We start from the raw sequence: 23886 nt of genomic DNA, 5'->3' as shown, positions 1-23886 counted from the left end.
ACTGGTGGGAAAACACCCCCAAAGAAGTGGGAAAACCGCCCCAAAAATTGGGATAAAGAAAAAAAAACCCCCAAAAGTGGAAATATCCCCCCGAGAAGTGGCAAAACCTCCCCAAAAATGAGTGAAAACGCCCCCCCCCTAAAAAAGTGGGAAAAGCCGCCAAAAAAAAAAAAAAAAACCGGGAAAAATCTCCAGAAAAAGGGGGGGGGAAACACCAAATGGGCGGGAAACCCCAAAAGGACGAGGGAAAGGAAAAAGAAATTGGAATTTTTTTGGGGTGAAATCAGCTCTTTATGGCTCCGTGGACACTTTTCCTACCACACCGGACAATGGGATGGATGGAGCACGACAGGGACGTGACAAAAACCGGGGGGGGGGGGGAGGGTGACACCGGAGGGGGGGATGGGAAGGGCGCCCCCCCCTCCCCCCCCCCCAAAAAAAACCCCGCCCCCCCAAACCCCCTCCCCCCAAAAAATCCCGGCCTGGCCAATGGGGAGGCGGGAAAGCCAGGAGAGGTCACGCCCACTTCATCCTGACCAATGGGGAGATGGGGAATAAGTGGCCACGCCCACCGCACCCCGCCCCATGGAGTGGTGGGGAATTCAGGAGTGGCCACGCCCACCTCATCCTGACCAATGGGGAGACGGGGAATCCAGGAGTGGCCACGCCCACCTCATCCTAACCAATGGGGAGACAGGGAATCCAGAATCGGCCACGCCCACCTCATCCTGATCAATGGGGACACGGGGAATCCAGAAGCGGCCACGCCCACCTCATCCTGATCAATGGGGAGACAGGGAATCCAGGAGTGGCCACGCCCACCTCATCCTAACCAATGGGGAGACAGGGAATCCAGAATCGGCCACGCCCACCTCATCCTGATCAATGGGGACACGGGGAATCCAGAAGCGGCCACGCCCACCTCATCCTGACCAATGGGGACACGGGGAATCCAGGAGTGGTCACGCCCACCTCATCCTGACCAATGGGGACACGGGGAATCCAGAAGCGGCCACGCCCACCTCACCACCCCGAATTCTGCTCTGACCAATGGGGGGGACACGGGAAATCCATCCAGGAGTGGCCACGCCCACCCCTCCCCCACCCCTCGGCTGGAGCCGCAGCCCCTCCCCCACCTCCCCCCCCCACCCCCCCACCCCCCCCAAAAAAAACCCATTTTGGGGGATATTTTTTGGGGGGGAATTTGGGGGGAATTTTGGGGAGGGGGGGGGGAGGGGTTAATCCTTCTTCTTGTCCTCGGGGGGTTTGTGGGGGGGCGGGGGAGGGGCGGGGGGCAGCGCCGTGGGGGCGGGGGAGGGGCTGGGCCCCTTGGGGGTCTCCCCGGTGCCCCCGAACTCGTTGACCCGGGTGGGATCCACGCGGTAGATCCAGCGCTGGTACAGGTAGATGAAGAACACCACGTCTGCGGGGGAGGGGGGGGAGAGAGAGAAAATTCCGGAATTTGGGACGGGAATTCGGGAATTCGGGACGGGCAGAGGAGGGAGGATCCCAAAAATTCCCTCCGGAATGGCGGAATTCCCTTCTGGAATACCCGAATTCTCGGCTGGGATCCCAAAATTCTCCCTGGAATCCCCAATTCCCCTCACAGGATCACCAAATTCCCGGTGGGATCCCAAAAATTCCCTCCGGAATGGGAAAATTCTCTTCTGGAATACCCAAATTTCCTGCCAGGATCACCAAATTCCCAGTGGAATCCCAAAAATTCCCTCTGGAATGGCGGAATTCCCTTCTGGAATAACCAAATTCTCGGCTGGGATCCCAAAATTCTCCCTGGAATCCCCAAATTCCCCTCCCAGGATCCCAGAATTCCCTGGAATTCCCTGGGGAACCCCAAAATTCCCCGGAATTCCCCGGGGATCTCTCCGTACCGTCCCTCAGGCAGCCTGGCCTGTACATCACGGGCAGCTCTTCTGCAATCCCAAAATTCCCTTCTAGCACCCAAAATTCCCTCGAAAATCCCCAAAAACTCCCTCGAAAATTCCCAAAAACTCCCTCGAAAATCCCAAAAAACTCCCTCGAAAATCCCCAAAATTCCCTCGAAAATCCCCAAAAACTCCCTTGAAAATCCCCAAAATTCCCTCGAAAATCCCCAAAAACTCCCTCGAAAATCCCCAAAAATTCCCTCTCCGGGAATCCCAAAATTCTCTTCTAGAACCCAAAAACTCCCTGGAAAATCCCCAAAAATTCCCTCGAAAATCCCCAAAAACTTCCTCGAAAATCCCCAAAAACTTCCTCGAAAATCCCCAAAAACTCCCTGGAAAATCCCCAAAAATTCCCTCGAAAATCCCCAAAAATTCCCTCGAAAATGCCCCGAACTCCCTCCCAGGATCCCGGAATTCGCCGGAATTCGCCGGAATTCGCCGGAACTCCGCGGGGATGTCTCCGTACCGTCCCTCAGGCAGCCTATCCTGTACATCACGGGCAGCTCTTCTGCAATCCCAAAATTCCCTTCTAGGACCCAAAAACTCCCTGGAAAATCCCCAAAACTCCCTCAAAAATCCCCCAAATTCCCTCGAAAATCCCCAAAAACTCCCTCGAAAATCCCCAAAAATTCCCTCTCCGGGAATCCCAAAATTCCCTTCTAGAACCCAAAAACTCCCTCGAAAATCCCCAAAAACTCCCTGGAAAATCCCCAAAACTCCCTCGAAAATCCCCAAAAATTCCCTCTCCGGGAATCCCAAAATTCCCTTCTAGAACCCAAAAACTCCCTGGAAAATCCCCAAAAATTCCCTCGAAAATCCCCAAAAACTCCCTCGAAAATCCCCAAAAATTCCCTTGAAAATCCCCAAAAATTCCCTCTCTGGGAATCCCAAAATTCCCTTCTAGAACCCAAAAACTCCCTGGAAAATCCCCAAAAACTCCCTGGAAAATCCCCAAAAACTCCCTCGAAAATCCCCAAAAACTCCCTCGAAAATCCCCAAAAATTCCCTCGAAAATCCCCAAAATCTCCCTCGAAAATCCCCAAAAACTCCCTGGAAAATCCCCAAAAACTCCCTCAAAAATCCCCAAAAATTCCCTCTCTGGGAATCCCAAAATTCCCTTCTAGAACCCAAAAACTCCCTGGAAAATCCCCAAAAACTCCCTGGAAAATCCCCAAAAACTCCCTGGAAAATCCCCAAAAACTCCCTCGAAAATCCCCAAAAACTCCCTCGAAAATCCCCAAAAACTCCCTCGAAAATCCCCAAAAATTCCCTCGAAAATCCCCAAAAACTCCCTCCACAATCCCCAAAACTCCCTCGAAAAATCCCCAAAAATTCCCTCTCCGGGAATCCCAAAATTCTCTTCTAGAACCCAAAAACTCCCTGGAAAATCCCCAAAAACTCCCTGGAAAATCCCCAAAAACTCCCTTGAATATCCTTCAAATTCCCTCGAAAATGCCCAAAAACTCCCTGGAAAATCCCCCAAATTCCCTCGAAAATGCCCCGAACTCCCTCCCAGGATCCCGGAATCCGCCGGAATCCGCCGGAATTCCCCGGAACTCCGCGGGGATCTCTCCGTACCGTCCCTCAGGCAGCCTATCCTGTACATCACGGGCAGCTCTTCTGCCATCCCAAAATTCCCTTCTAGAACCCAAAATTCCCTCGAAAATCCCCAAAAACTCCCTGGAAAATCCCCAAAACTCCCTCGAAAATCCCCAAAAATTCCCTCTCTGGGAATCCCAAAATTCTCTTCTAGAACCCAAAAACTCCCTGGAAAATCCCCAAAAACTCCCTCGAAAATCCCCAAAAACTCCCTGGAAAATCCCCCAAAACTCCCTCGAAAATCCTTCAAACTCCCTGGAAAATCCCCAAAAACTCCCTCGAAAAATCCCCAAAAATTCCCTCTCCGGGAATCCCAAAATTCTCTTCTAGAACCCAAAAACTCCCTGGAAAATCCCCAAAAATTCCCTCGAAAATCCCCAAAAACTTCCTCGAAAATCCCCAAAAATTCCCTCGAAAATCCCCAAAAACTCCCTCGAAAATCCCCAAAACTCCCTCGAAAATCCCCAAAAATTCCCTCTCCGGGAATCCCAAAATTCCCTTCTAGAACCCAAAAACTCCCTGGAAAATCCCCAAAAACTCCCTCGAAAATCCCCAAAAACTCCCTCGAAAATCCTTCAAATTCCCTCGAAAATGCCCAAAAACTCCCTCGAAAATCCCCCAAATTCCCTCGAAAATGCCCCGAACTCCGTCCCCGGATCCCGGAATCCGCCGGAATCCGCCGGAATCCGCCGGAATTCCCCGGAACTCCGCGGGGATCTCCCCGTACCGTCCCTCAGGCAGCCTATCCTGTACATCATGGGCATCTTGATGACGAAGGCGAAGAGGTCGTCGATGAAGGTGTTGAGCGCCTTGTAGGTCAGCATGCGCCACGGCAGGTGCGCCACCGACTGCAGCTTGTAGTTGATGAACAGCTGCGGGGTCATGGTGATGAAGCCTGCCGGGGGGAGGGAAAAAAAAACCGGAATTCGGGGCCCTTCCTGGGGATTTGGGGGCGGTTTGGGGGATTTTGGGGCGTTTTTGGGGGATTTTGGGGCGGTTTTGGGGGGATTTTGGGGTGTTTTTGGGGGGATTTTGGGGATGTTTGGGGGATTTGGGGGCATTTTTTTCCCTGCCGGGGGGAGGGAAAAAAAACGGGAATTCGGGGCCGTTCCTGGGGATTCGGGGGATGTTTGGAGGATTTTGGGGTGTTTTTGGAGGATTTTGGGGCATTTTGGGGGATTTTGGGGCGTTTTTTTCCCTGCCGGGGGGAGGGAAAAAAACGGGAATTCGGGGGCGTTCCTGGGGATTTTGGGGCGTTTTTGGGGGATTTTGGGGTGTTTTTGGGGGATTTTGGGGCGTTTTTGGGGGGATTTTGGGGTGTTTTTGGGGGGATTTTGGGGTGTTTTTGGGGGGATTTTGGGGCGTTTTTTGGGGGATTTTGGGGCATTTTTGGGGGATTTGGGGGATGTTTGGCGGGATTTTGGGGCATTTTGGGGGATTTGGGGGCGTTTTTTCCCTGCCGGGGGGAGGGAAAAAACCGGGAATTCGGGGGCGTTCCTGGGGATTTTGGGGCGTTTTTGGGGGGATTTTGGGGTGTTTTTGGGGGGATTTTGGGGTGTTTTTGGGGGGATTTGGGGGCGTTTTTGGGGGATTTGGGGCGTTTTTTTCCCTGCCGGGGGGAGGGAAAAAAAAACGGGAATTCGGGGCCGTTCCTGGGGATTTTGGGGCGGTTTGGGGGATTTTGGGGCGGTTTGGGGGGATTTTGGGGCGTTTTTGGGGGGATTTTGGGGTGTTTTTGGGGGGATTTGGGGGCTTTTTGGGGGATTTGGGGCGTTTTTGGGGGATTTGGGGCGTTTTTGGGGGGATTTTGGGGTGGTTTTGGGGGGATTTTGGGGATGTTTGGGGGATTTGGGGGCGTTTTTGGGGGATTTGGGGCGTTTTTTTCCCTGCCGGGGGGAGGGAAAAAAAAAACGGGAATTCGGGGGCGTTCCTGGGGATTTTGGGGCGGTTTGGGGGATTTTGGGGCGTTTTTGGGGGGATTTTGGGGCGTTTTTGGGGGGATTTGGGGGCGTTTTTGGGGGATTTGGGGCGTTTTTTTCCCTGCCGGGGGGAGGGAAAAAACCCGGGAATTCGGGGCCGTTCCTGGGGATTTTGGGGTGTTTTGGGGGATTTTGGGGCGTTTTGGGGGGGATTTTGGGGCGTTCCTGGGAATTCAGGAGCGTTCCTGGGAATTCGGGGGATGTTTGGGGGATTTTGGGGTGTTTTGGGGGGATTTTGGGGCGTTTTGGGGGATTTTGGGGTGTTTTGGGGGGGATTTTGGGGCGTTTTTGGGATTTTTGGGGACGTTTTTGGGGGATTTGCAGGTGAAGGTGGGTGAAGGTGTCGAGGATCCAAGGAGCGGAGCTCGTGGTGCTGATGAATCCTGGGGAAAAACGGGGATTCGGGGACGTTTTTTGCAATTTTGGGAATGTTTTTTTGGAGATTTGGGATCGTTTCGGGATCGTTTTTGGGGATTTGGGATAATTTTGGGGGGGATTCGGAGGGGAAGGTGTCGAGGGATCAACGACCGGAGCTTGCGGCGCTGACGAACCCCGGGGAAAAACCAGGATTTTTTTTCCCCTGAATATTTCCATGGATATTTCCACGAACGTTTTCAGGATTTTTTTGGGAATATTTATTTTTCGGGAATATTCCGGGAACGTTTTTGGCTCACCAAAGGTCAGCAGGAAGCCGTAGAGCACGCCGAGCACCCACCAGCACCCGCCCTCGTTTCCAGGAATATTTCCAGGAATATTTCCAGGAATATTTCCAGGAACGTTTTTTGTGAATATCCCATGAACGTTTTCGGGAATTTTTGGGAATACTTCGTGAATATTTTTGGGAATATTTTCAGGAACGTCTCTGGCAATATCCTGTGACCATTCCCATGAACGTTTTGGGGACTTTTTTTTTTTGGAACTATTTCCAGGAACGTTTTCGGAATTTTTTTGGGGGGAGGGGAATTTTGGGGGGGGGGGAATTTCTGGCAATTTTTCCCGGAATTATTTTGGGAATTTCTGGGAATATTTTGGGCTCATTTTTGGCTCACCAAAGGTCAGCAGGAAGCCGTAGAGCACGCCGAGCACCCACCAGCACCCGCCCTCGTTTCCAGGAATAATTTCAGGAACATTTTCAGGAATATTTTCAGGAATATTTTCGGAATTTTGGGGGGGAATTTTTCGGGACTATTTCCGGGAATTTCCGGGAATATTCTGGGACCGTTTTTGGCTCACCAAAGGTCAGCAGGAAGCCGTAGAGCACGCCGAGCACCCACCAGCACCCGCCCTCGTTTCCAGGAATATTTTCAGGAATATTTTCAGGAATATTTTCGGAATTTCGGGGGAATTTTTCGGGACTATTTCCGGGAATTTCCGGGAATATTCCGGGACCGTTTTTGGCTCACCAAAGGTCAGCAGGAAGCCGTAGAGCACGCTGAGCACCCACCAGCACCCGCCCTCGTTTCCAAGAATATTTTCAGGAATACTTTCGGAATTTTGGGGGGGAATTTTTCGGGAATTTTTCGGGCCTATTTCCGGGAATTTCCGGGAATTTCCGGGACCGTTTTTGGCTCACCAAAGGTCAGCAGGAAGCCGTAGAGCACGCCGAGCACCCACCAGCACCCGCCCTTGTTTTCAGGAATACTTTCGGAATTTTGGGGGGGAATTTTTCGGGAATTTTTTCAGGAACTTTTTGGGAATTTCCGGGAATTTCCGGGACCGTTTTTGGCTCACCAAAGGTCAGCAGGAAGCCGTAGAGCATGCTGAGCACCCACGAGTACCAGCCCTTGTGCTCCAGGTAGAGCAGGCTGTACACGGCGTAGCAGCCCAGCAGAGGGAACAGGATCCACGACAGGTACCGGAACGCCATCTGCGAAAACAGGAATTCCAGCGTTCCCAGAAATCCCGGGATCGGCCCTTTGGGGAGAGGTTCTGTGCTCGGGTGGGTTGAATTCGGGGTCGGTTCGGGCGATTTCCGGCAATTTCGGGGTTCGGTTCCCATTGATTCGATCCATTGGCGTCATTAGCCGGGAATTCTGGGTTCATTTCCCAGGGATTTGGGCTCGTTTCCAGGAATTCCAGGTCGATCCCCCGTGGGTTTGGGATCATTCCCGGGAATCCTGGGCTCATTTATCAGCAATTCCTGGTTGATTTGGGTGAGTCCCAGGAATTCTGGGTCCATTCTCCACAGATTTGGGATCATTCCTGGGAATTCCGGGACCATTTCCCATGGATTTGATCCATTTGGGATCATTCCTGGGAATTCTGGGATCATTTGTCAGCAGTTCCTCGTCTCTTTGGGGCGATTTCTGGGAATTCTGGGGTCGTTTCCCGGGGGTTTGGGGTCATTCCCAGGATTATCTGGGATCGTTCCTGAGAATTCTGGGTTCATCTCCCATCGTTTCGATCCATTTGGGGAAATTCCTGGGAATTCTGGATCAATTCCTCGTCTATTTGGGGACGTTCCTGGGAATTGTGGGTTTGTTTCCCACGGATTTGGGATCATTCCCGGGAATTCTGGCTTCGTTTCCCATCGATTTGATCCATTTGGGATCATTCCCGGGAATTTCTGGGTCCCCTTCCCATCCACGTGGGGTTTATCGGTGTCATTCCCAGGAATTCCAGGATTCCCAGGAATTTCGGGACCGTTTGGGGCCATTCCCACCCATCCCAGCCCCGGCTATTCCCATTTAACCCCTGGGATGGGATTTCGGGGCGATCCCATGGGAATTCCAGACTGAAGCTCAGGAATTCCCGCCCCAATTCCCGGAATTCCTGCCCCAAATTCCCGGAATTCCATCCCCAATTCCCACTCACATCGTCGTAGACCTTGGTGGAGGACTCCACGTAGGTGGATTTGTCCTTGAAGCTCGGGCGCGGGAACGTCCCGAACACCTTCTGCTGCCGGTCCAGCTGCCCGAAAAACACGGAAAAATCCCGATTTATCCCGATTTATCCGCCCCAAATCCCGATTTATCCCCCCCAAATCCCGATTTCTCCACCCCAGATCCCGATTTATCCACCCCAAATCCCGATTTCTCCACCCCAAATCCCGATTTCTCCGCCCCAAATCCCGATTTCTCCGCCCCAAATCCCGATTTATCCGCCCCAAATCCCGATTTCTCCACCCCAAATCCCGATTTATCCCCCCCAAATCCCGATTTATCCCCCCCAAATCCCGATTTCTCCACCCCAAATCCCGATTTATCCGCCCCAAATCCCGATTTATCCACCCCAAATCCCGATTTATCCCGATTTATCCGCCCCAAATCCCGATTTCTCCGCCCCAAATCCCGATTTCTCCGCCCCAAATCCCGATTTATCCCGATTTATCCGCCCCAAATCCCGATTTCTCCACCCCAAATCCCGATTTATCCGCCCCAAATCCCGATTTCTCCCCCCCAAATCCCGATTTCTCCCCCCCAAATCCCGATTTATCCGCCCCAAATCCCGATTTATCCACCCCAAATCCCGATTTATCCCGATTTATCCGCCCCAAATCCCGATTTCTCCGCCCCAAATCCCGATTTCTCCGCCCCAAATCCCGATTTATCCCGATTTCTCCGCCCCAAATCCCGATTTCTCCACCCCAGATCCCGATTTCTCCGCCCCAAATCCCGATTTATCCGCCCCAAATCCCGATTTATCCCCCCCAAATCCCGATTTCTCCCCCCCAAATCCCGATTTATCCGCCCCAAATCCCGATTTCTCCGCCCCAAATCCCGATTTATCCACCCCAAATCCCGATTTCTCCGCCCCAAATCCCGATTTCTCCCCCCCAAATCCCGATTTATCCCCCCCAAATCCCGATTTCTCCGCCCCAAATCCCGATTTCTCCACCCCAGATCCCGATTTCTCCCCCCCAAATCCCGATTTCTCCCCCCCAAATCCCGATTTATCCGCCCCAAATCCCGATTTATCCACCCCAAATCCCGATTTATCCCGATTTATCCGCCCCAAATCCCGATTTCTCCGCCCCAAATCCCGATTTCTCCACCCCAAATCCCGATTTCTCCGCCCCAAATCCCGATTTCTCCCCCCCAAATCCCGATTTCTCCGCCCCAAATCCCGATTTCTCCGCCCCAAATCCCGATTTATCCCCCCCAAATCCCGATTTCTCCGCCCCAAATCCCGATTTCTCCGCCCCAAATCCCGATTTATCCCCCCCAAATCCCGATTTCTCCGCCCCAAATCCCGATTTATCCCCCCCAAATCCCGATTTCTCCGCCCCAAATCCCGATTTATCCACCCCAAATCCCGATTTCTCCGCCCCAAATCCCGATTTCTCCGCCCCAAATCCCGATTTATCCCCCCCAAATCCCGATTTCTCCGCCCCAAATCCCGATTTCTCCACCCCAGATCCCGATTTCTCCCCCCCAAATCCCGATTTCTCCCCCCCAAATCCCGATTTATCCCCCCAAATCCCGATTTCTCCGCCCCAAATCCCGATTTCTCCGCCCCAAATCCCGATTTCTCCGCCCCAAATCCCGATTTATCCCGATTTATCCGCCCCAAATCCCGATTTCTCCCCCCCAAATCCCGATTTCTCCCCCCCAAATCCCGATTTATCCGCCCCAAATCCCGATTTATCCACCCCAAATCCCGATTTATCCCGATTTATCCGCCCCAAATCCCGATTTCTCCACCCCAAATCCCGATTTCTCCCCCCCAAATCCCGATTTATCCCCCCAAATCCCGATTTCTCCACCCCAAATCCCGATTTATCCGCCCCAAATCCCGATTTCTCCGCCCCAAATCCCGATTTATCCCGATTTCTCCGCCCCAAATCCCGATTTCTCCCCCCCAAATCCCGATTTCTCCCCCCCAAATCCCGATTTATCCGCCCCAAATCCCGATTTATCCACCCCAAATCCCGATTTATCCCGATTTATCCGCCCCAAATCCCGATTTCTCCACCCCAAATCCCGATTTCTCCCCCCCAAATCCCGATTTATCCCCCCAAATCCCGATTTCTCCACCCCAAATCCCGATTTATCCGCCCCAAATCCCGATTTCTCCACCCCAAATCCCGATTTCTCCCCCCCAAATCCCGATTTATCCCCCCAAATCCCGATTTATCCACCCCAAATCCCAATTTATCCCGATTTATCCGCCCCAAATCCCGATTTCTCCGCCCCAAATCCCGATTTCTCCCCCCCAAATCCCGATTTCTCCGCCCCAAATCCCGATTTCTCCCCCCCAAATCCCGATTTATCCCCCCAAATCCCGATTTCTCCGCCCCAAATCCCGATTTCTCCGCCCCAAATCCCGATTTATCCCCCCCAAATCCCGATTTATCCGCCCCAAATCCCGATTTCTCTCCGCCCCAAATCCCGATTTCTCCCCCCCAAATCCCGATTTCTCCACCCCAAATCCCGATTTCTCCGCCCCAAATCCCGATTTAACCAGGAAAACCCCAATTTAACAAAAAAAAATTCCCAATTTAAATCCAGGAAAACCCCAATTTCACCAGGAAAACCCCAATCCAACAACCCAAAAAGATGGAAAATCCCAATTTAACCCAGGAAAATCCGAAATTTAATCCAGGAAAATCCCAACCGAACCCGTCCAACACCGACGAAAACCCCGATATAACCGGGAAAATCCCACTTTAATCACTCCAAACGCCAGGAAAATCCCAGTTTAACCGTGAAAATCCCAGTTTAACCCCTCCAAAAGCCAGGAAAACCCCATCCCAAATTTTCCCCGAATTTCTTCCCAAATTTTTCCCGAATCTTTCCCCAATTTCCCCCAAATTTTTCCCAATTTTCCCCCAGATTTTTCCCAATTTTCCCCCAATCTTTCCCCAAATTTTTCCCCCAATTTTTTCCCAATTTTGCCCCATTTCTTCCCAATCTTTCTCCAAATTTCCCCCAAATTTCCTCCAATCTTTCCCCAAATTTTTCCCAGTCTTTCCCCAAACTTCTCCCCAATCTTTCCCCAAATTTCCTCCAAATTTCCCCCAATTTTCCCCAATCTTTCCCCAAATTTCCTCCAAATTTCCCCCAATTTTCTCCCCAATCTTTCCCCAAATTTCCTCCAAATTTCCCCAAATTTCCTCCAATCTTTCCCCAAATTTCCTCCAAATTTCCCCAAATTTTCCCCAATCTTTCCCCAAATTTCCCCAATTTTCTCCCCAATCTTTCCCCTAATTTCCTCCAAATTTCCCCAAATTTTTCCCAATCTTTCCCCAAACTTCTCCCCAATCTTTCCCCAAATTTCCTCCAAATTTCCCCAAATTTCCTCCAAATTTCCCCCAATTTCCTCCCCAATCTTTCCCCAAACTTCTCCCCAATCTTTCCCCAGTCTTTCCCCAAATTTCCTCCAAATTTCCTCCAAATTTCCCCAAAATTTCCTCCAAATTTCCCCAAATTTCCCCAAATTTCCTCCAAATTTCCCCCAAATTTCCCCCAATTTCCTCCCCAATCTTTCCCCAAACTTCTCCCAGTCTTCCCGCGATTTCCCCCAGCCGCTCCCGGATCTTTTGGGGACTGACCCTGACGTCCATGACCTTGGTGATCTTCCAGAGGTCGATGAGGAGCCCCACGAAGACGCTGAGCTGCACCACCACGTTGGTCTCGTTGTCCAGGATGTAGAGCAGCACCACGAGCGACTGGAAGACCCCGAAAAACACCGAGCGCACCGAGAGCCCCTCCAGCGACTGCCGGCTGTTCCAGAACTGGATGTCTGCAGGGGGAAAAAAACGGGAAAATTCCGGGTTTTTTGGGAAAAAAACACCTTTTTTAGGGGGAAAAAATGTCATTTTTTAAGGGGAAAAAATGTCATTTTTTTAGAGAAAAAATCCCCAGTTTTTCGGGGGAAAAATGCCATTTTTTAGGGGGGGAAAAAAGGTTTTTTTTTTGGAAAAAAAATCCTAGTTTGGAGGAAAAAAAAAAGTCTCATTTTTTGGGAAAAAAGTTCCCATTTTTGGGGAAAAAAAGAGACATCATTTTTGGAAGGGAAGGAAAGGTGGGAAATGGGGATTTGGGGAATTCCGCACCCAGAGCCCCTCCAGGGACTGCCGGCTGTTCCAGAACTGGATGTCTGCAGGGGGAAAAACGGGGAAAATTCCGGGTTTTTTGGGAAAAAACACCTTTTTTAGGGGAAAAAATGTCATTTTTTTAGGGGGAGAAATGTCTTTTTTTTAGGGCAAAAATGTCCTTTTTTTAGGGCAAAAATCCCCAATTTTTGGGGGGAAAAAATGCTAAAAGCCTTTTTTTTTTTTTTTTGGGAAAGAAATTCTAGTTTGGAGGAAAAAAAAAAGTCCCATTTTTTTGGGAAAAAAAAGTTCCCATTTTTGGGGAAAAAATGCCCTTTTTTAGGAAAAAAAATGTCCTTTTTTAAGGGAAAAAACCCCCAAATTTTCAGGGAAAAATGCCATTTTTTAGGGGAAAAAAAGAGCTTTTATTTGGGAAAAAAAATTCCTAGTTTGGAGGAAAAAAAAGTCCCATTTTTTTGGAAAAGAAGTTCCCATTTTCGGGAAAAAAAAAAGATTTTTTTTGGGAAAAAAATCCCTTTTTAAAGGGACAAAATCACTTTTTTTTTTTTTGGAGAGGAAAGCCATTTTTTGGGGAAAAAATTCCCGTTTTTTAGGGGAAAATGCCGTTTTTGGAATGGAAGGAAAGGTGGGAAATGGGGATTTGGGGAATTCCGCACCGAGAGCCCCTCCAGGGACTGCCGGCTGTTCCAGAGCTGGATGTCTGCAGGGGGAAAAATGGGGAAAAATTCCTGTTTTTTTGGGAAGAAAAACGCCTTTTTTGGGTCATTTTTTTTTAGGAAAAAAATCCCTTTTCTTTGGGAGCAAAAATTCCAATTTTGGGGGGAAAAAATGCCATTTTTTGCGAAAGAAATTCCTATTTTTAGGTGGGAAAAATCCTTTTTTTAGGGGAAAAAAATGACATTTTTGGGGAGGAGAAAAATTCCCATTTTATGGGAAAAAATGTTGTTTTTCGGGGGGGGGGGAAAATATCCCATTTTGGGGGGAAGAAATCCCATTTGTGGAATGGGGGGAGGGGTGGGAAAGGGGGATTTGGGATCCTTAAAGCCAAAAATTCCCATTGGGAGTGAAGGGAAAGGCGGGAAACGGGGAAATTTTGGGGGGGGGGGGGGGGCGGGAAAATCCCGTTAGGAAGGAAAGAACGGAGCGGGAAAAGCGATTCCAGCCAAGAATTCCCGCTGGGAATGGGGCTGGGTTTATTAGGAGTGGGATTGGGGGGGAAAATTCCCGTTGGGAATGAAGGGAAAGGGGCGGGAAAAGGGGAATGCCAGCTCCTCAAAGGCGAGAATTCCCGACAAAAACAAGGGGAAACAAAAAAAAAACCCCTCAAAATTCCTGATGAAAACAGGGAAAAACGGAGCTGGATCTGTGGGAAAAGGGCACAACCGGGGTAGAATTCCCGGGAAAAGGTGGGAGAAGGTGGGAAAAGGTGGGAATTGTCACCGTTTTTGAAGGCCAGGAACTCGAAGACGCTGTGGACGATGGAGACGACGATGGTGAGCGCCAGCAGGTACGGGTTGGTCTCCAGCAGGGCCACCTGCAACGGGAAAAAAACCCGGAAAAAACCGGGAATGCGGGAGTGGAGCCGGTCCTGAGGGCGCTGAGGGCAACGGGAATGGGATAAGTCCATTTGCAGCGGGAAGAAATATGGTAAGAACGGGATAAATCCATCGGGAACGGGATTAAATCCGGTGGGAACGGGAATAAATCCATCAGGGAGGGGAATAAATAAAATGGGAAGGGGATAAATACAGCAGGAGCGGGAATAAGTTCAGTGGGAATGGGATGAATCCATCGGGAATGGGAGAAATCCATCGGGAATGGGAGAAATCCATCGGGGATGGGATGAATCCATCGGGGAAGGGGATGGATTTGATGGGAATGGGATTAAATCCAATGGAAATGGGAATAAATCCATCGGGAATGGGAAAACACGTAACAGAAATGGGAATAAATTCAGTGGGAATGGGATGAATCCATCAGGAACGGGATAAATCCATCAGGAACGGGATAAATCCACTGGGAATGGGATGAATCCACCAGGAATGGGATGAATCCATCGGGAATGGGATGAATCCACTGGGAATGGGAGAAATCCATCGGGGATGGGGACGGATTTGATGGGAATGGGATTAAATCCAATGGAAATGGGAATAAATCCATCGGGAATGGGATGAACCCAGTGGGAATGGGGAGAAATCCAGTGGGAATGGGATGAATAAGAATGGGAATGGGATGAATCCATCAGGAATGGGATAAATCCATCAGGAATGGGATGAATCCACCAGGAACGGGACAAATCCAGCGGAAATGGGAATAAATCCATTCGGAACGGGAACGAACGTAATAGGAATGGGATTAAATCCAGCGGGAACGGGATAAATCCAGAAAAATTGGGGGAAATTGAAGAAAAGTGGGAAAAAAGCCCAGAAAAAATCGCCAATAAACCTTGGAAAAACCCCAGAAAAATTGGGGAAAAAATTCGCAACGAACCTCCAAAGAAACCCCGAAAAATCAGGAAAAAAACCTGGGAAAAGGTGGGAAAAAAATCAGGAAAAAAATCGTAAAAAAAACCAGGAAAAAATCGGAAAAAACGGCAGAAAAATTTGGGAAAAACCTGGGAAAATCTGGGAATTCTTACCTTAACGGAGTCCTGCTCCTCGTCGGACTGCTCGTAGAGATCCTCGCCCAGGAAGTTCCAGGGGGAGCGGGAGCTCTGGGCGGCGTAAAATACCCCGAAAAACCCGCACCCCAAAAATTGGGAAAAAACCCCAAAAAAAGGTGAAAAAATCAGAAAAATCAGAGGAAAAACCAGGGAAAACCCTGGGAAAATTGGGAAAAAATTCACAACGAAGCTCTAAGAAAATGAGGGAAAAATCGGGATAAAAAAGGGGAAAAAATCGGAAAAAATCGCGAAAAATCGGGGAAAAATCGTAAAAAATCGGGGAAAAATCGTAAAAAATCGGGGAAAAATTGTAAAAAATCGGGGAAAATCGTAAAAAATCGGGGAAAAATTGTAAAAAATCGGGGAAAATCGTAAAAAATCGGGGAAAAATCGTAAAAAATCGGGGAAAAATCGTAAAAAATCGGGGAAAATCGTAAAAAATCGGGGAAAAATCGTAAAAAATCGGGGAAAAATTGTAAAAAATCCGGGAAAAAACGGGGCAAAATCTGGGAATTCTCACCTTAACGGAGTCCTGCTCCTCGTCGGACTGCTCGTAGAGATCCTCGCCCAGGAAGTTCCAGGGGGAGCGGGAGCTCTGGGCGGCGTAAAATACCCCGAAAAACCCGCACCCCAAAAATTGGGAAAAAACCCACCAAAAAAATGTGAAAAAATCAGAAAAATCCGAGGAAAAACCAGGAAAAACCCTGGGAAAATTGGGAAAAAATTCACAACGAAGCTCTAAGAAAATGAGGGAAAAATCGGGATAAAAAAGGGGAAAAAATCGGAAAAAAATCGCGAAAAATCGGGGAAAAATCGTAAAAAATCAGGGAAAAATCGTAAAAAACCCGGGAAAACCTGGGAAAATCTGGGAATTCTTACCTTAACGGAGTCCTGCTCCTCGTCGGACTGCTCGTAGAGATCCTCGCCCAGGAAGTTCCAGGGGGAGCGGGAGCTCTGGGCGGCGTAGAGCTGCCAGCGCCACAGGGAGAGCGGGCAGAAGGAGAGGCGGAAGGGGAGGCGGCGCACGCTCTCGTTGATGGGGAAATAATCCCGCTGCAGGTTCCAGTAGTCGTTGAAATACAGGATGGGGAAGTAGTCGCCGCTCAGGGCGTCGAACTTGACGTCTGGGGAGGGGGGAGAGAGGGGGTGGGAGCGGGGGAAACGGGGGGGTGGGGGGGAAAAAAACGGGAAAATGGGGTTGGGAATGGGGGGAAAATGGGGGAAAATGGGAATAAAATGGGGGGAAAATGGGGGAAAATGGGGTTGGGAATGGGGGAAATGGGGGAAAATGGGGGAAAATGGGAAAATGGGGTTGGGAATGGGGGGAATGGGGGAAAATGGGGGAAAATGGGAAAATGGGGTTGGGAATGGGGGGAATGGGGGAAAATGGGAATAAAATGGGGGGAAAATGGGGGAAAATGGGGGAAAATGGGGGGAAAATGGGAAAATGGGGTTGGAATGGGGGAGATGGGAATAAAATGGGGGGAAACGGGGTTGGGAATGGGGAAAATGGGGGAAAATGGGGGAAAATGGGGGGAAATGGGGGAAAATGGGGGGAAAATGGGGTTGGGAATGGGGAAAATGGGGGAAAATGGGGGGAAATGGGGGAAAATGGGGGAAAACAGGTTTGGGAATGGGGAAAATGGGGGAAAATGGGGGGAAATGGGGGAAAATGGGGGGAAAATGGGGTTGGGAATGGGGAAAATGGGGGAAAATGGGGGGAAACGGGGTTGGGAATGGGGAAAATGGGGAAAAAACGGGAAAATGGGGTTGGGAATGGGGGGAAATGGGGGGAAATGGGAATAAAATGGGGGGGAAAATGGGGGAAAATGGGGTTGGGAATGGGGGAAATGGGGGAAAAACGGGGTTGGGAATGGGGAAAATGGGGGAAAATGGGGGAAAATGGGGGAAAAAATGGGGGGAAAATGGGGGGAAAATGGGAAAATGGGGTTGGGAATGGGGAAAATGGGGGAAAATGGGGGGAAATGGGGGAAAATGGGGAAAATGGGGGAAAATGGGGGAAAAACGGGGTTGGGAATGGGAAAAGTGGGGAAAAGTGGGGGAAAATGGGGGGAAATGGGGAAAAACAGGGAAAATGGGGGAAAATGGGGGAAAATGGGGAAAACCAGAGGGAAAATGGGGAAGGGAATGGGGAAAGTGGGGAAAAATGGGGGGAAAATGGGGAAAAATGGGGGAAAATGGGGTTGGGAATGGGGAAAATGGGGGAAAAATGGGGAGAAAATGGGGGAAAATGGGGTTGGGAATGGGCAAAATGGGGGGGAATGGGGGAATGGGGAAAAATGGGGGGAAATGGGGGAAAATGGGGAAAACCAGAGGGAAAATGGGGAAGGGAATGAGAAAAGTGGGGAAAAATGGGGGGAAAATGGGGAAAAATGGGGGAAAATGGGGTTGGGAATGGGAAAAGTGGGGAAAAAAATGGGGAGAAAATGGGGGAAAATGGGGGTTGGGAATGGGGTTGGGAATGGGAAAAGTGGGGGAAAATGAGGGGAAATGGGGGGAAAATGGGGAAAAATGGGAATAAAGTGGGAAAAAATGGGTTGGGAACGGGAAAAGTGGGGGAAAAACGGGAGAAAACGGGGAAAATGGGGTTGGGGATGGGGAAAATTCCGTTATAACGGGAATCAAATCATGGGAAACGGGATAAATTCCTTGGGAATCCACCCACCCACCGCTAAGGACCCGTCCCAGGGCACTGGGATGAACTGGGATGAACTGGAGCCCCGTGACCCCAAACCCAGCCCCGTTCTTAATGAATTCTTTGGGATTTTATGGGATTTTTTTTTTTTTTAGGGGTTTTTTGGGAATTTTTTTGGGGAATTTTCCGGGGAGAAGAGAAAATTCCATGTGCTCACACTGGTCCAGGGCGGGGGATGAACTGGGATGAACTGGAGCCCCGTGAGCCCAAACCAGCCCCGTTTTTAATGGAATTCTTTGGGGGTTTTTATGGGATTTTTTTTTTTAAGGGGTTTTTGGGAATTTTTTTGGGGAATTTTCCGGGAAAACAGGGAATTCCATGTGCTCACACTGGTCCAGGGGCGGGGGGATGAACTGGAGCCCCGTGACCCCAACCAGCCCCGTTTTTAATGGAATTCTTTGGGGTTTTTATGGGATTTTATTTTTTTTTTAAGGGGTTTTTGGGAATTTTTTTGGGAATTTTCCTGGGAAAACAGGGAATTCCATGTGCTCACACTGGTCCAGGGGCGGGGGATGAACTGGAGCCCCGTGACCCCAAACCAGCCCCCGTTCTTAATGGAATTCTTTGGGATTTTATGGGATTTTTTTTTTTTTTTAAGGGGTTTTTGGGAATTTTTTTGGGAATTTTCCGGGGAGAAGAGGGAATTCCATGTGCTCACACTGGTCCAGGGGCGGGGGGACGCTGCCCCTGACCCAGGGCGTGTGGTCATCCACCATGTTGATGGTCAGGTTCGGGTGCCAGTTGGGAGATGACCTCGACGGGTCCGAAATCCTCGGCCCCTCTGGAAAAGGAGGGAAAAAAAAAAAAACCCCCGGGAATCGTCACCAAATCCCGGGAAAAAAAAAAATAAACAGCGGGAAAAGGGGGGGAAAAATCGCCACCCCAAAAATGATCCCAAAATCCCAAAAAAAAAAATAGTCCCGAAAAAAAAAAATCCCCAAAAAATCCCAGAACAATCCCTCCCAAAAATAACAAAAAATCCCCCCAAAAATCCCCCCAAATGCTCCAAAATCCCCCAAAAAAAGTCCCGAAAAAAAGAAATTCCCAAAAAATCCCAGAACAATCCTTCCCAAAAATAACAAAAAAAACCCCAAAAATCCCCCCAAAAAGCTCCCAAAATCCCAAAAAAAAAAGTCCTGAAAAAAAAAAATTCCCCAAAAAATCCCAGAACAATCCCCCCAAAATAACAAAAAATCCCCCCAAAAGGCTCCCAAAATCCCAAAAAATCCCCCCAAAATGCCCCCAAAATCCAAAAAAAAAAGTCCTGAAAAAAAAAATCCTCCCAAAAATCCCAGAACAATCCTTCTCCAAAATAACAAAAATCCCCTCCAAAAAATCCCCCCAAAATGCTCCCAAAATCCCAAAAAAAGAAACCTCCCAAAAATCAAAAAAGAAAAAAAATCCCCCCAAAAATCCCAGAACAATCCCCCAAAAATAACAAAAAACCCCCAAAAAATCCCCCCAAAAGGCTCCCAAAATCCCAAAAATTCCCCCCAAAAAATCCACAAAATCCCAAAAAATCCCCCCCCAAAAATTATAAAAAACAAACCCCCAAAATCCCCCCAAAATGCCCCAAAAAATGCCCCCCCAAAAAATCCCCCCAAATGCCCCCCAAAATAATAAAAAAATGCTCCCCCCAAAAATCTCAGAAAAAACCTCCAAAAATAATTAAAAAAATCCCAAAAATCTCCCCCAAAATAATTTAAAACCCCCCCAAACCCCCCCCAAAATCCCAAAAATCGTCCCCCAAATCCCAAAAAATCCACCCGAAAATCAAAAAAAAAACCCCCCCAAAACAATCTCAAAAAAAATTTTCCAAAAATCAAAACAAAATCCCAAAAAATCCCCCAAAAATAATAAAAAATCCCCCAAAATCCCCCCCAAAACCCCCAAAATCCCAAAAAATCCCCCAAAAATCCCCCAAATCCCCCAAAATCCACCCAAAAATCACAAAAAAAATCCCCCCCAAAACAATCTCAAAAAAATTTTCCAAAAATCAAAAAAAATCCCAAAAAATCTCCCCAAAAATAATAAAAAATCCCCAAAAATCCCCGAAAATCCCCCCAAAAAACCCCCAAAATCCCAAAAAAACCCCCCAAAAACTCCCCCCAAAAATAATAAAAAACCCCAAAAATCCTCCCAAAATCCCCCAAAAATCCCCCAAAATCCCAAAAAATCCCCCAAAATCCACCCGAAAATCAAAAAAATCTCCGAAAAAATGTTCCAAAAATCCCCCAAATCCCCCAAATCGCCCCCAAAATTCCAAGACACCCCCCAGAATTCCCAAATCCGGGAATTCCCACCTTGATCATTTCGGGATCCGCCTCCGTCTCCCCCGTCAGGAGATTTTTGGTTTTCTGGAATCGTCGCCGTTTGTATTTGTTGATCACTGGGAATAACGGAACGGCGGGAAAAAATGGGAATTTCATCCCGGAAAATCCCCGAATTCGGGGAAATTCAGGAATTTCATCCCGGAAAATCCCCGAATTCAGGGAAAAATGGGAATTTCATCCCGGAAAATCCCCGAATTCGGGGAAATTTGGGAATTTCATCCCGGAAAATACCCAAATTCGGGGAAAAATGGGAATTTCATCCCAGAAAATCCCCGAATTCGGGGAAATTTGGGAATTTCATCCCAGAAAATCCCCGAATTCGGGGAAATTCAGGAATTTCATCCCAGAAAATCCCCGAATTCAGGGAAAAATGGGAATTTCATCCCAGAAAATCCCCGAATTCGGGGAAATTTGGGAATTTCATCCCGGAAAATCCCCGAATTCGGGGAAATTCGGGAATTTCATCCCGGAAAATCCCTGAATTCGGGGAAATTCAGGAATTTCACCCCAGAAAATCCCCAAATTCGGGGAAAAAATGGGAATTTCATCCTGGAAAATACCCAAATTCGGGGAAATTTGGGAATTTCATCCCGGAAAATCCCCAAATTCGGGGAAATTTGGGAATTTCATCCCAGAAAATCCCCGAATTCGGGGAAATTCAGGAATTTCATCCCAGAAAATCCCCGAATTCGGGGAAATTTGGGAATTTCATCCCGGAAAATACCCGAATTCGGGGAAATTGGGGAATTTCATCCCAGAAAATCCCCAAATTCGGGGAAATTTGGGAATTTCATCCCGGAAAATCCCAGAATTCGGGGAAAAATGGGAATTTCAACCCAGAAAATCCCCGAATTCGGGGAAAAAATGGGAATTTCATCCCAGAAAATCCCCGAATTCGGGGAAATTTGGGAATTTCATCCCGGAAAATACCCGAATTCGGGGAAATTTGGGAATTTCATCCCAGAAAATCCCCAAATTCGGGGAAATTCGGGAATTTCATCCCAGAAAATCCCCGAATTCAGGGAAAAATGGGAATTTCATCCCAGAAAATCCCCAAATTCGGGGAAATTTGGGAATTTCATCCTGGAAAACCCCCGAATTCGGGGAAAAATGGGAATTTCACCCCAGAAAATCCCCAAATTCGGGGAAATTCGGGAATTTCACCCCAGAAAATCCCCGAATTCGGGGAAATTCGGGAATTTCATCCCAGAAAATCCCCAAATTCAGGGAAATTCGGGAATCTCACCCCAGAAAAATCCCTGAAATTTAAACAAAAAGTGGGAATTTCTGCTGGGAAAACCCGGCATCCCACAAAATTCCTCAATTTTTGAAGGGATTTTCCCCCTCAATCCCACAAATCCCAAGGACTGAACCCGGATTGTTCCCAGGGAAACTGCCCCATTTGGAATTTTGGGAATCTCGAGGCTCATCCCGAGCCTCTGGATCAGGGAATTCCCAGGGAATGAAGAATTCCAGGTGGGAATGGGGAATCCTGAGACCATTCCCCAGGGATTCGGGGCTGGAAAAGTGGGAATTTGGGGGGATTTCCCAGGAATTTGGGGGAATTTCCCAGGAATTTGGGGAATTTCCCAGGAATTTGGGGGAATTTCCCAGGGATTTGGGGGAATTTCCCAGGGATTTGGGGAATTTCCCAGGAATTTGGGGGAATTTCCCAGGAATTGTCGGGAATTTCCCAGGAATTTTGGGAATTCCGTACTCCTGGAGCTGTGCACGGTGGCCAGGCGCCGGTAGAGGCTCCCAGGACACCGTTCCTGAAGGGATTCGGGGCTGGAAAAGTGGGAATTTGGGGGAATTTCCCAGGAATTTGGGGGAATTTCCCAGGAATTTGGGGGAATTTCCCAGGAATTTGGGGGAATTTCCCAGGGATTTTGGGAATTCCGTACTCCTGGAGGTGTGCACGGTGGCCAGGCGCCGGTAGAGGCTCCCAGGACACCGTTCCTGAAGGGATTCGGGGCTGGAAAAGTGGGAATTTGGGGGAATTTCCCAGGAATTTGGGGGAATTTCCCAGGGATTTGGGGGAATTTCCCAGGAATTGTCGGGAATTTCCCAGGGATTTTGGGAATTCCGTACTCCTGGAGGTGTGCACGGTGGCCAGGCGCCGGTAGAGGCTTTTCTGCCGCGGGTCGGGGTGGAAGCCGCTCTTGGTGAAGTAAACGTGGACGTAGATGGAGCCGTTCCTCTGCACGCTCTGCGCGGGGAAAAACGGGATAAAAGTCATGGAAAAGGCGGGGAAAACCTCGGGAAAAACCCTCGGGAAAACGCTGAAAAAAAAAAGGGAAAAACTCGGAAAAATCCCGGGAAAAACCCTGAAAAAACGGCTGGAAAAATCTCGGGAAAGTTTCAGGAAAAAAAAAATAAACGACCTGGAAAAATCCCAGAAAAACTCCGAGAAAAGTCTCGGGAAAATCCCTGGGAAAAATCCTGGGGGGGGGGGAAAAAAAGCCAGAAAAATCCTGGAATTCCCAAGAAATCCCCCGGAATTCCCGAATTCCCCACCTGGGAGATGTCGACCTCCCCAAAGCGCTGGGAGCAACTGTCAAAATTCCCTTCTCCTCATCCCAAATCCCGACCCCAAAATCCCTCCGGGAAGTCCCAGGAACCCCCCAAAACCTCCGGAAAAAATTCCCAAAATTCCCAAAAATCCCCCGGAATTCCCGGAATTCCGGAATTCCCACCTGGGAGATGTCGACCTCCCCAAAGTGCTCGTAGCAACTGTCATAATTCCCTTCTCCTCATCCCAAATCCCGACCTCAAAATCCCTCCGGGACGTCCCAGGAACCCCCCAAAACCTCCGGAAAAAATTCCCAAAAATCCCCCGGAATTCCGGAATTCCCACCTGGGAGATGTCGACCTCCCCGAGGCTCTCGTAGCAACTGTCAAAATTCCCTTCTCCTCATCCTGACTCCCCTGACGCCAAAATCCCTCCGGGAAGTCCCAGGAACCCCCCAAAACCTCCGGAAAAAATTCCCCAAAATTCCCAAAAATCCCCCGGAATTCCGGAATTCCCGAATTCCCCACCTGGGAGATGTCGACCTCCCCGAAGTGCTCGTAGCGACTGTCAAAATTCCCTTCTCCTCATCCCAAATCCCAACCCCAAAATCCCTCTGGGACGTCCCAGGAACCCCCCAAAACCTCCGGAAAAAATTCCCCAAAATTCCCAAAAATCCCCCGGAATTCCCGAATTCCCGAATTCCCAGCTGAGAGATGTTGACCTCCCCAAAGCGCTGGGAGCAACTGTCAAAATTCCCTTCCCCTCATCCCAAATCCCGACCCCAAAATCCCTCTGGGAAGTCCCAGGAACCCCCAAAACCTCCGGAAAAAATTCCCCAAATTCCCAAAAATCCCCCGGAATTCCGGAATTCCCACCTGGGAGATGTCGACCTCCCCGAAGTGCTCGTAGCAGCCGTCCGAGTTCTCCCCGCTGGTCCAGTCCCCGTAGACCAGATCCCGCTTCTCCCAGAACAGCGCGGAGCTGACGTTGAAATCCGTGAAGTGCTCGTGCTCCGAGATGTAAACGTAGAGATCCTGGGGGGAAAATCCCGGAATTCCCGAAGGATTGATGGGATTGGGGGGGTTGGGAATGTGCAGATCCTGGGGGGAAAATCCCGGAATTCCCGAAGGATTGATGGGATTGGG

The 23886-nt window shown here is 49.3% G+C and overlaps 1 protein-coding gene across 1 annotated transcript in view; it reads right to left on the bottom strand.

Moving 5' to 3' along the window:
- Nucleotides 1–410: 410 nt before the first annotated feature.
- Nucleotides 411–23886, bottom strand: part of LOC136305678 (putative lipid scramblase CLPTM1) — a 29296-nt gene continuing 5820 nt past the window's right edge. Inside the window, 12 exon segments of the mRNA XM_066208981.1 lie at nt 411–1423; nt 4270–4437; nt 7253–7388; nt 8336–8431; nt 12015–12205; nt 13959–14052; nt 16060–16304; nt 18555–18639; nt 18641–18677; nt 20201–20285; nt 22321–22438; nt 23617–23775. Of these exon segments, the coding sequence (XP_066065078.1) occupies nt 1239–1423; nt 4270–4437; nt 7253–7388; nt 8336–8431; nt 12015–12205; nt 13959–14052; nt 16060–16304; nt 18555–18639; nt 18641–18677; nt 20201–20285; nt 22321–22438; nt 23617–23775 (1599 nt within the window). The 3' untranslated portion in view covers nt 411–1238.

The sequence above is a fragment of the Chamaea fasciata genome, unplaced genomic scaffold, assembly GCF_029207755.1.
Source record: "Chamaea fasciata isolate MVZ Bird 193981 ecotype frontalis unplaced genomic scaffold, bChaFas1.0.hap1 SCAF_569, whole genome shotgun sequence".
Classification (NCBI taxonomy): domain Eukaryota; kingdom Metazoa; phylum Chordata; class Aves; order Passeriformes; family Sylviidae; genus Chamaea; species Chamaea fasciata.
The sequence above is the reverse complement of the archived record's forward strand: the minus strand, read 5'-3'. Positions and strand labels throughout refer to the sequence as shown.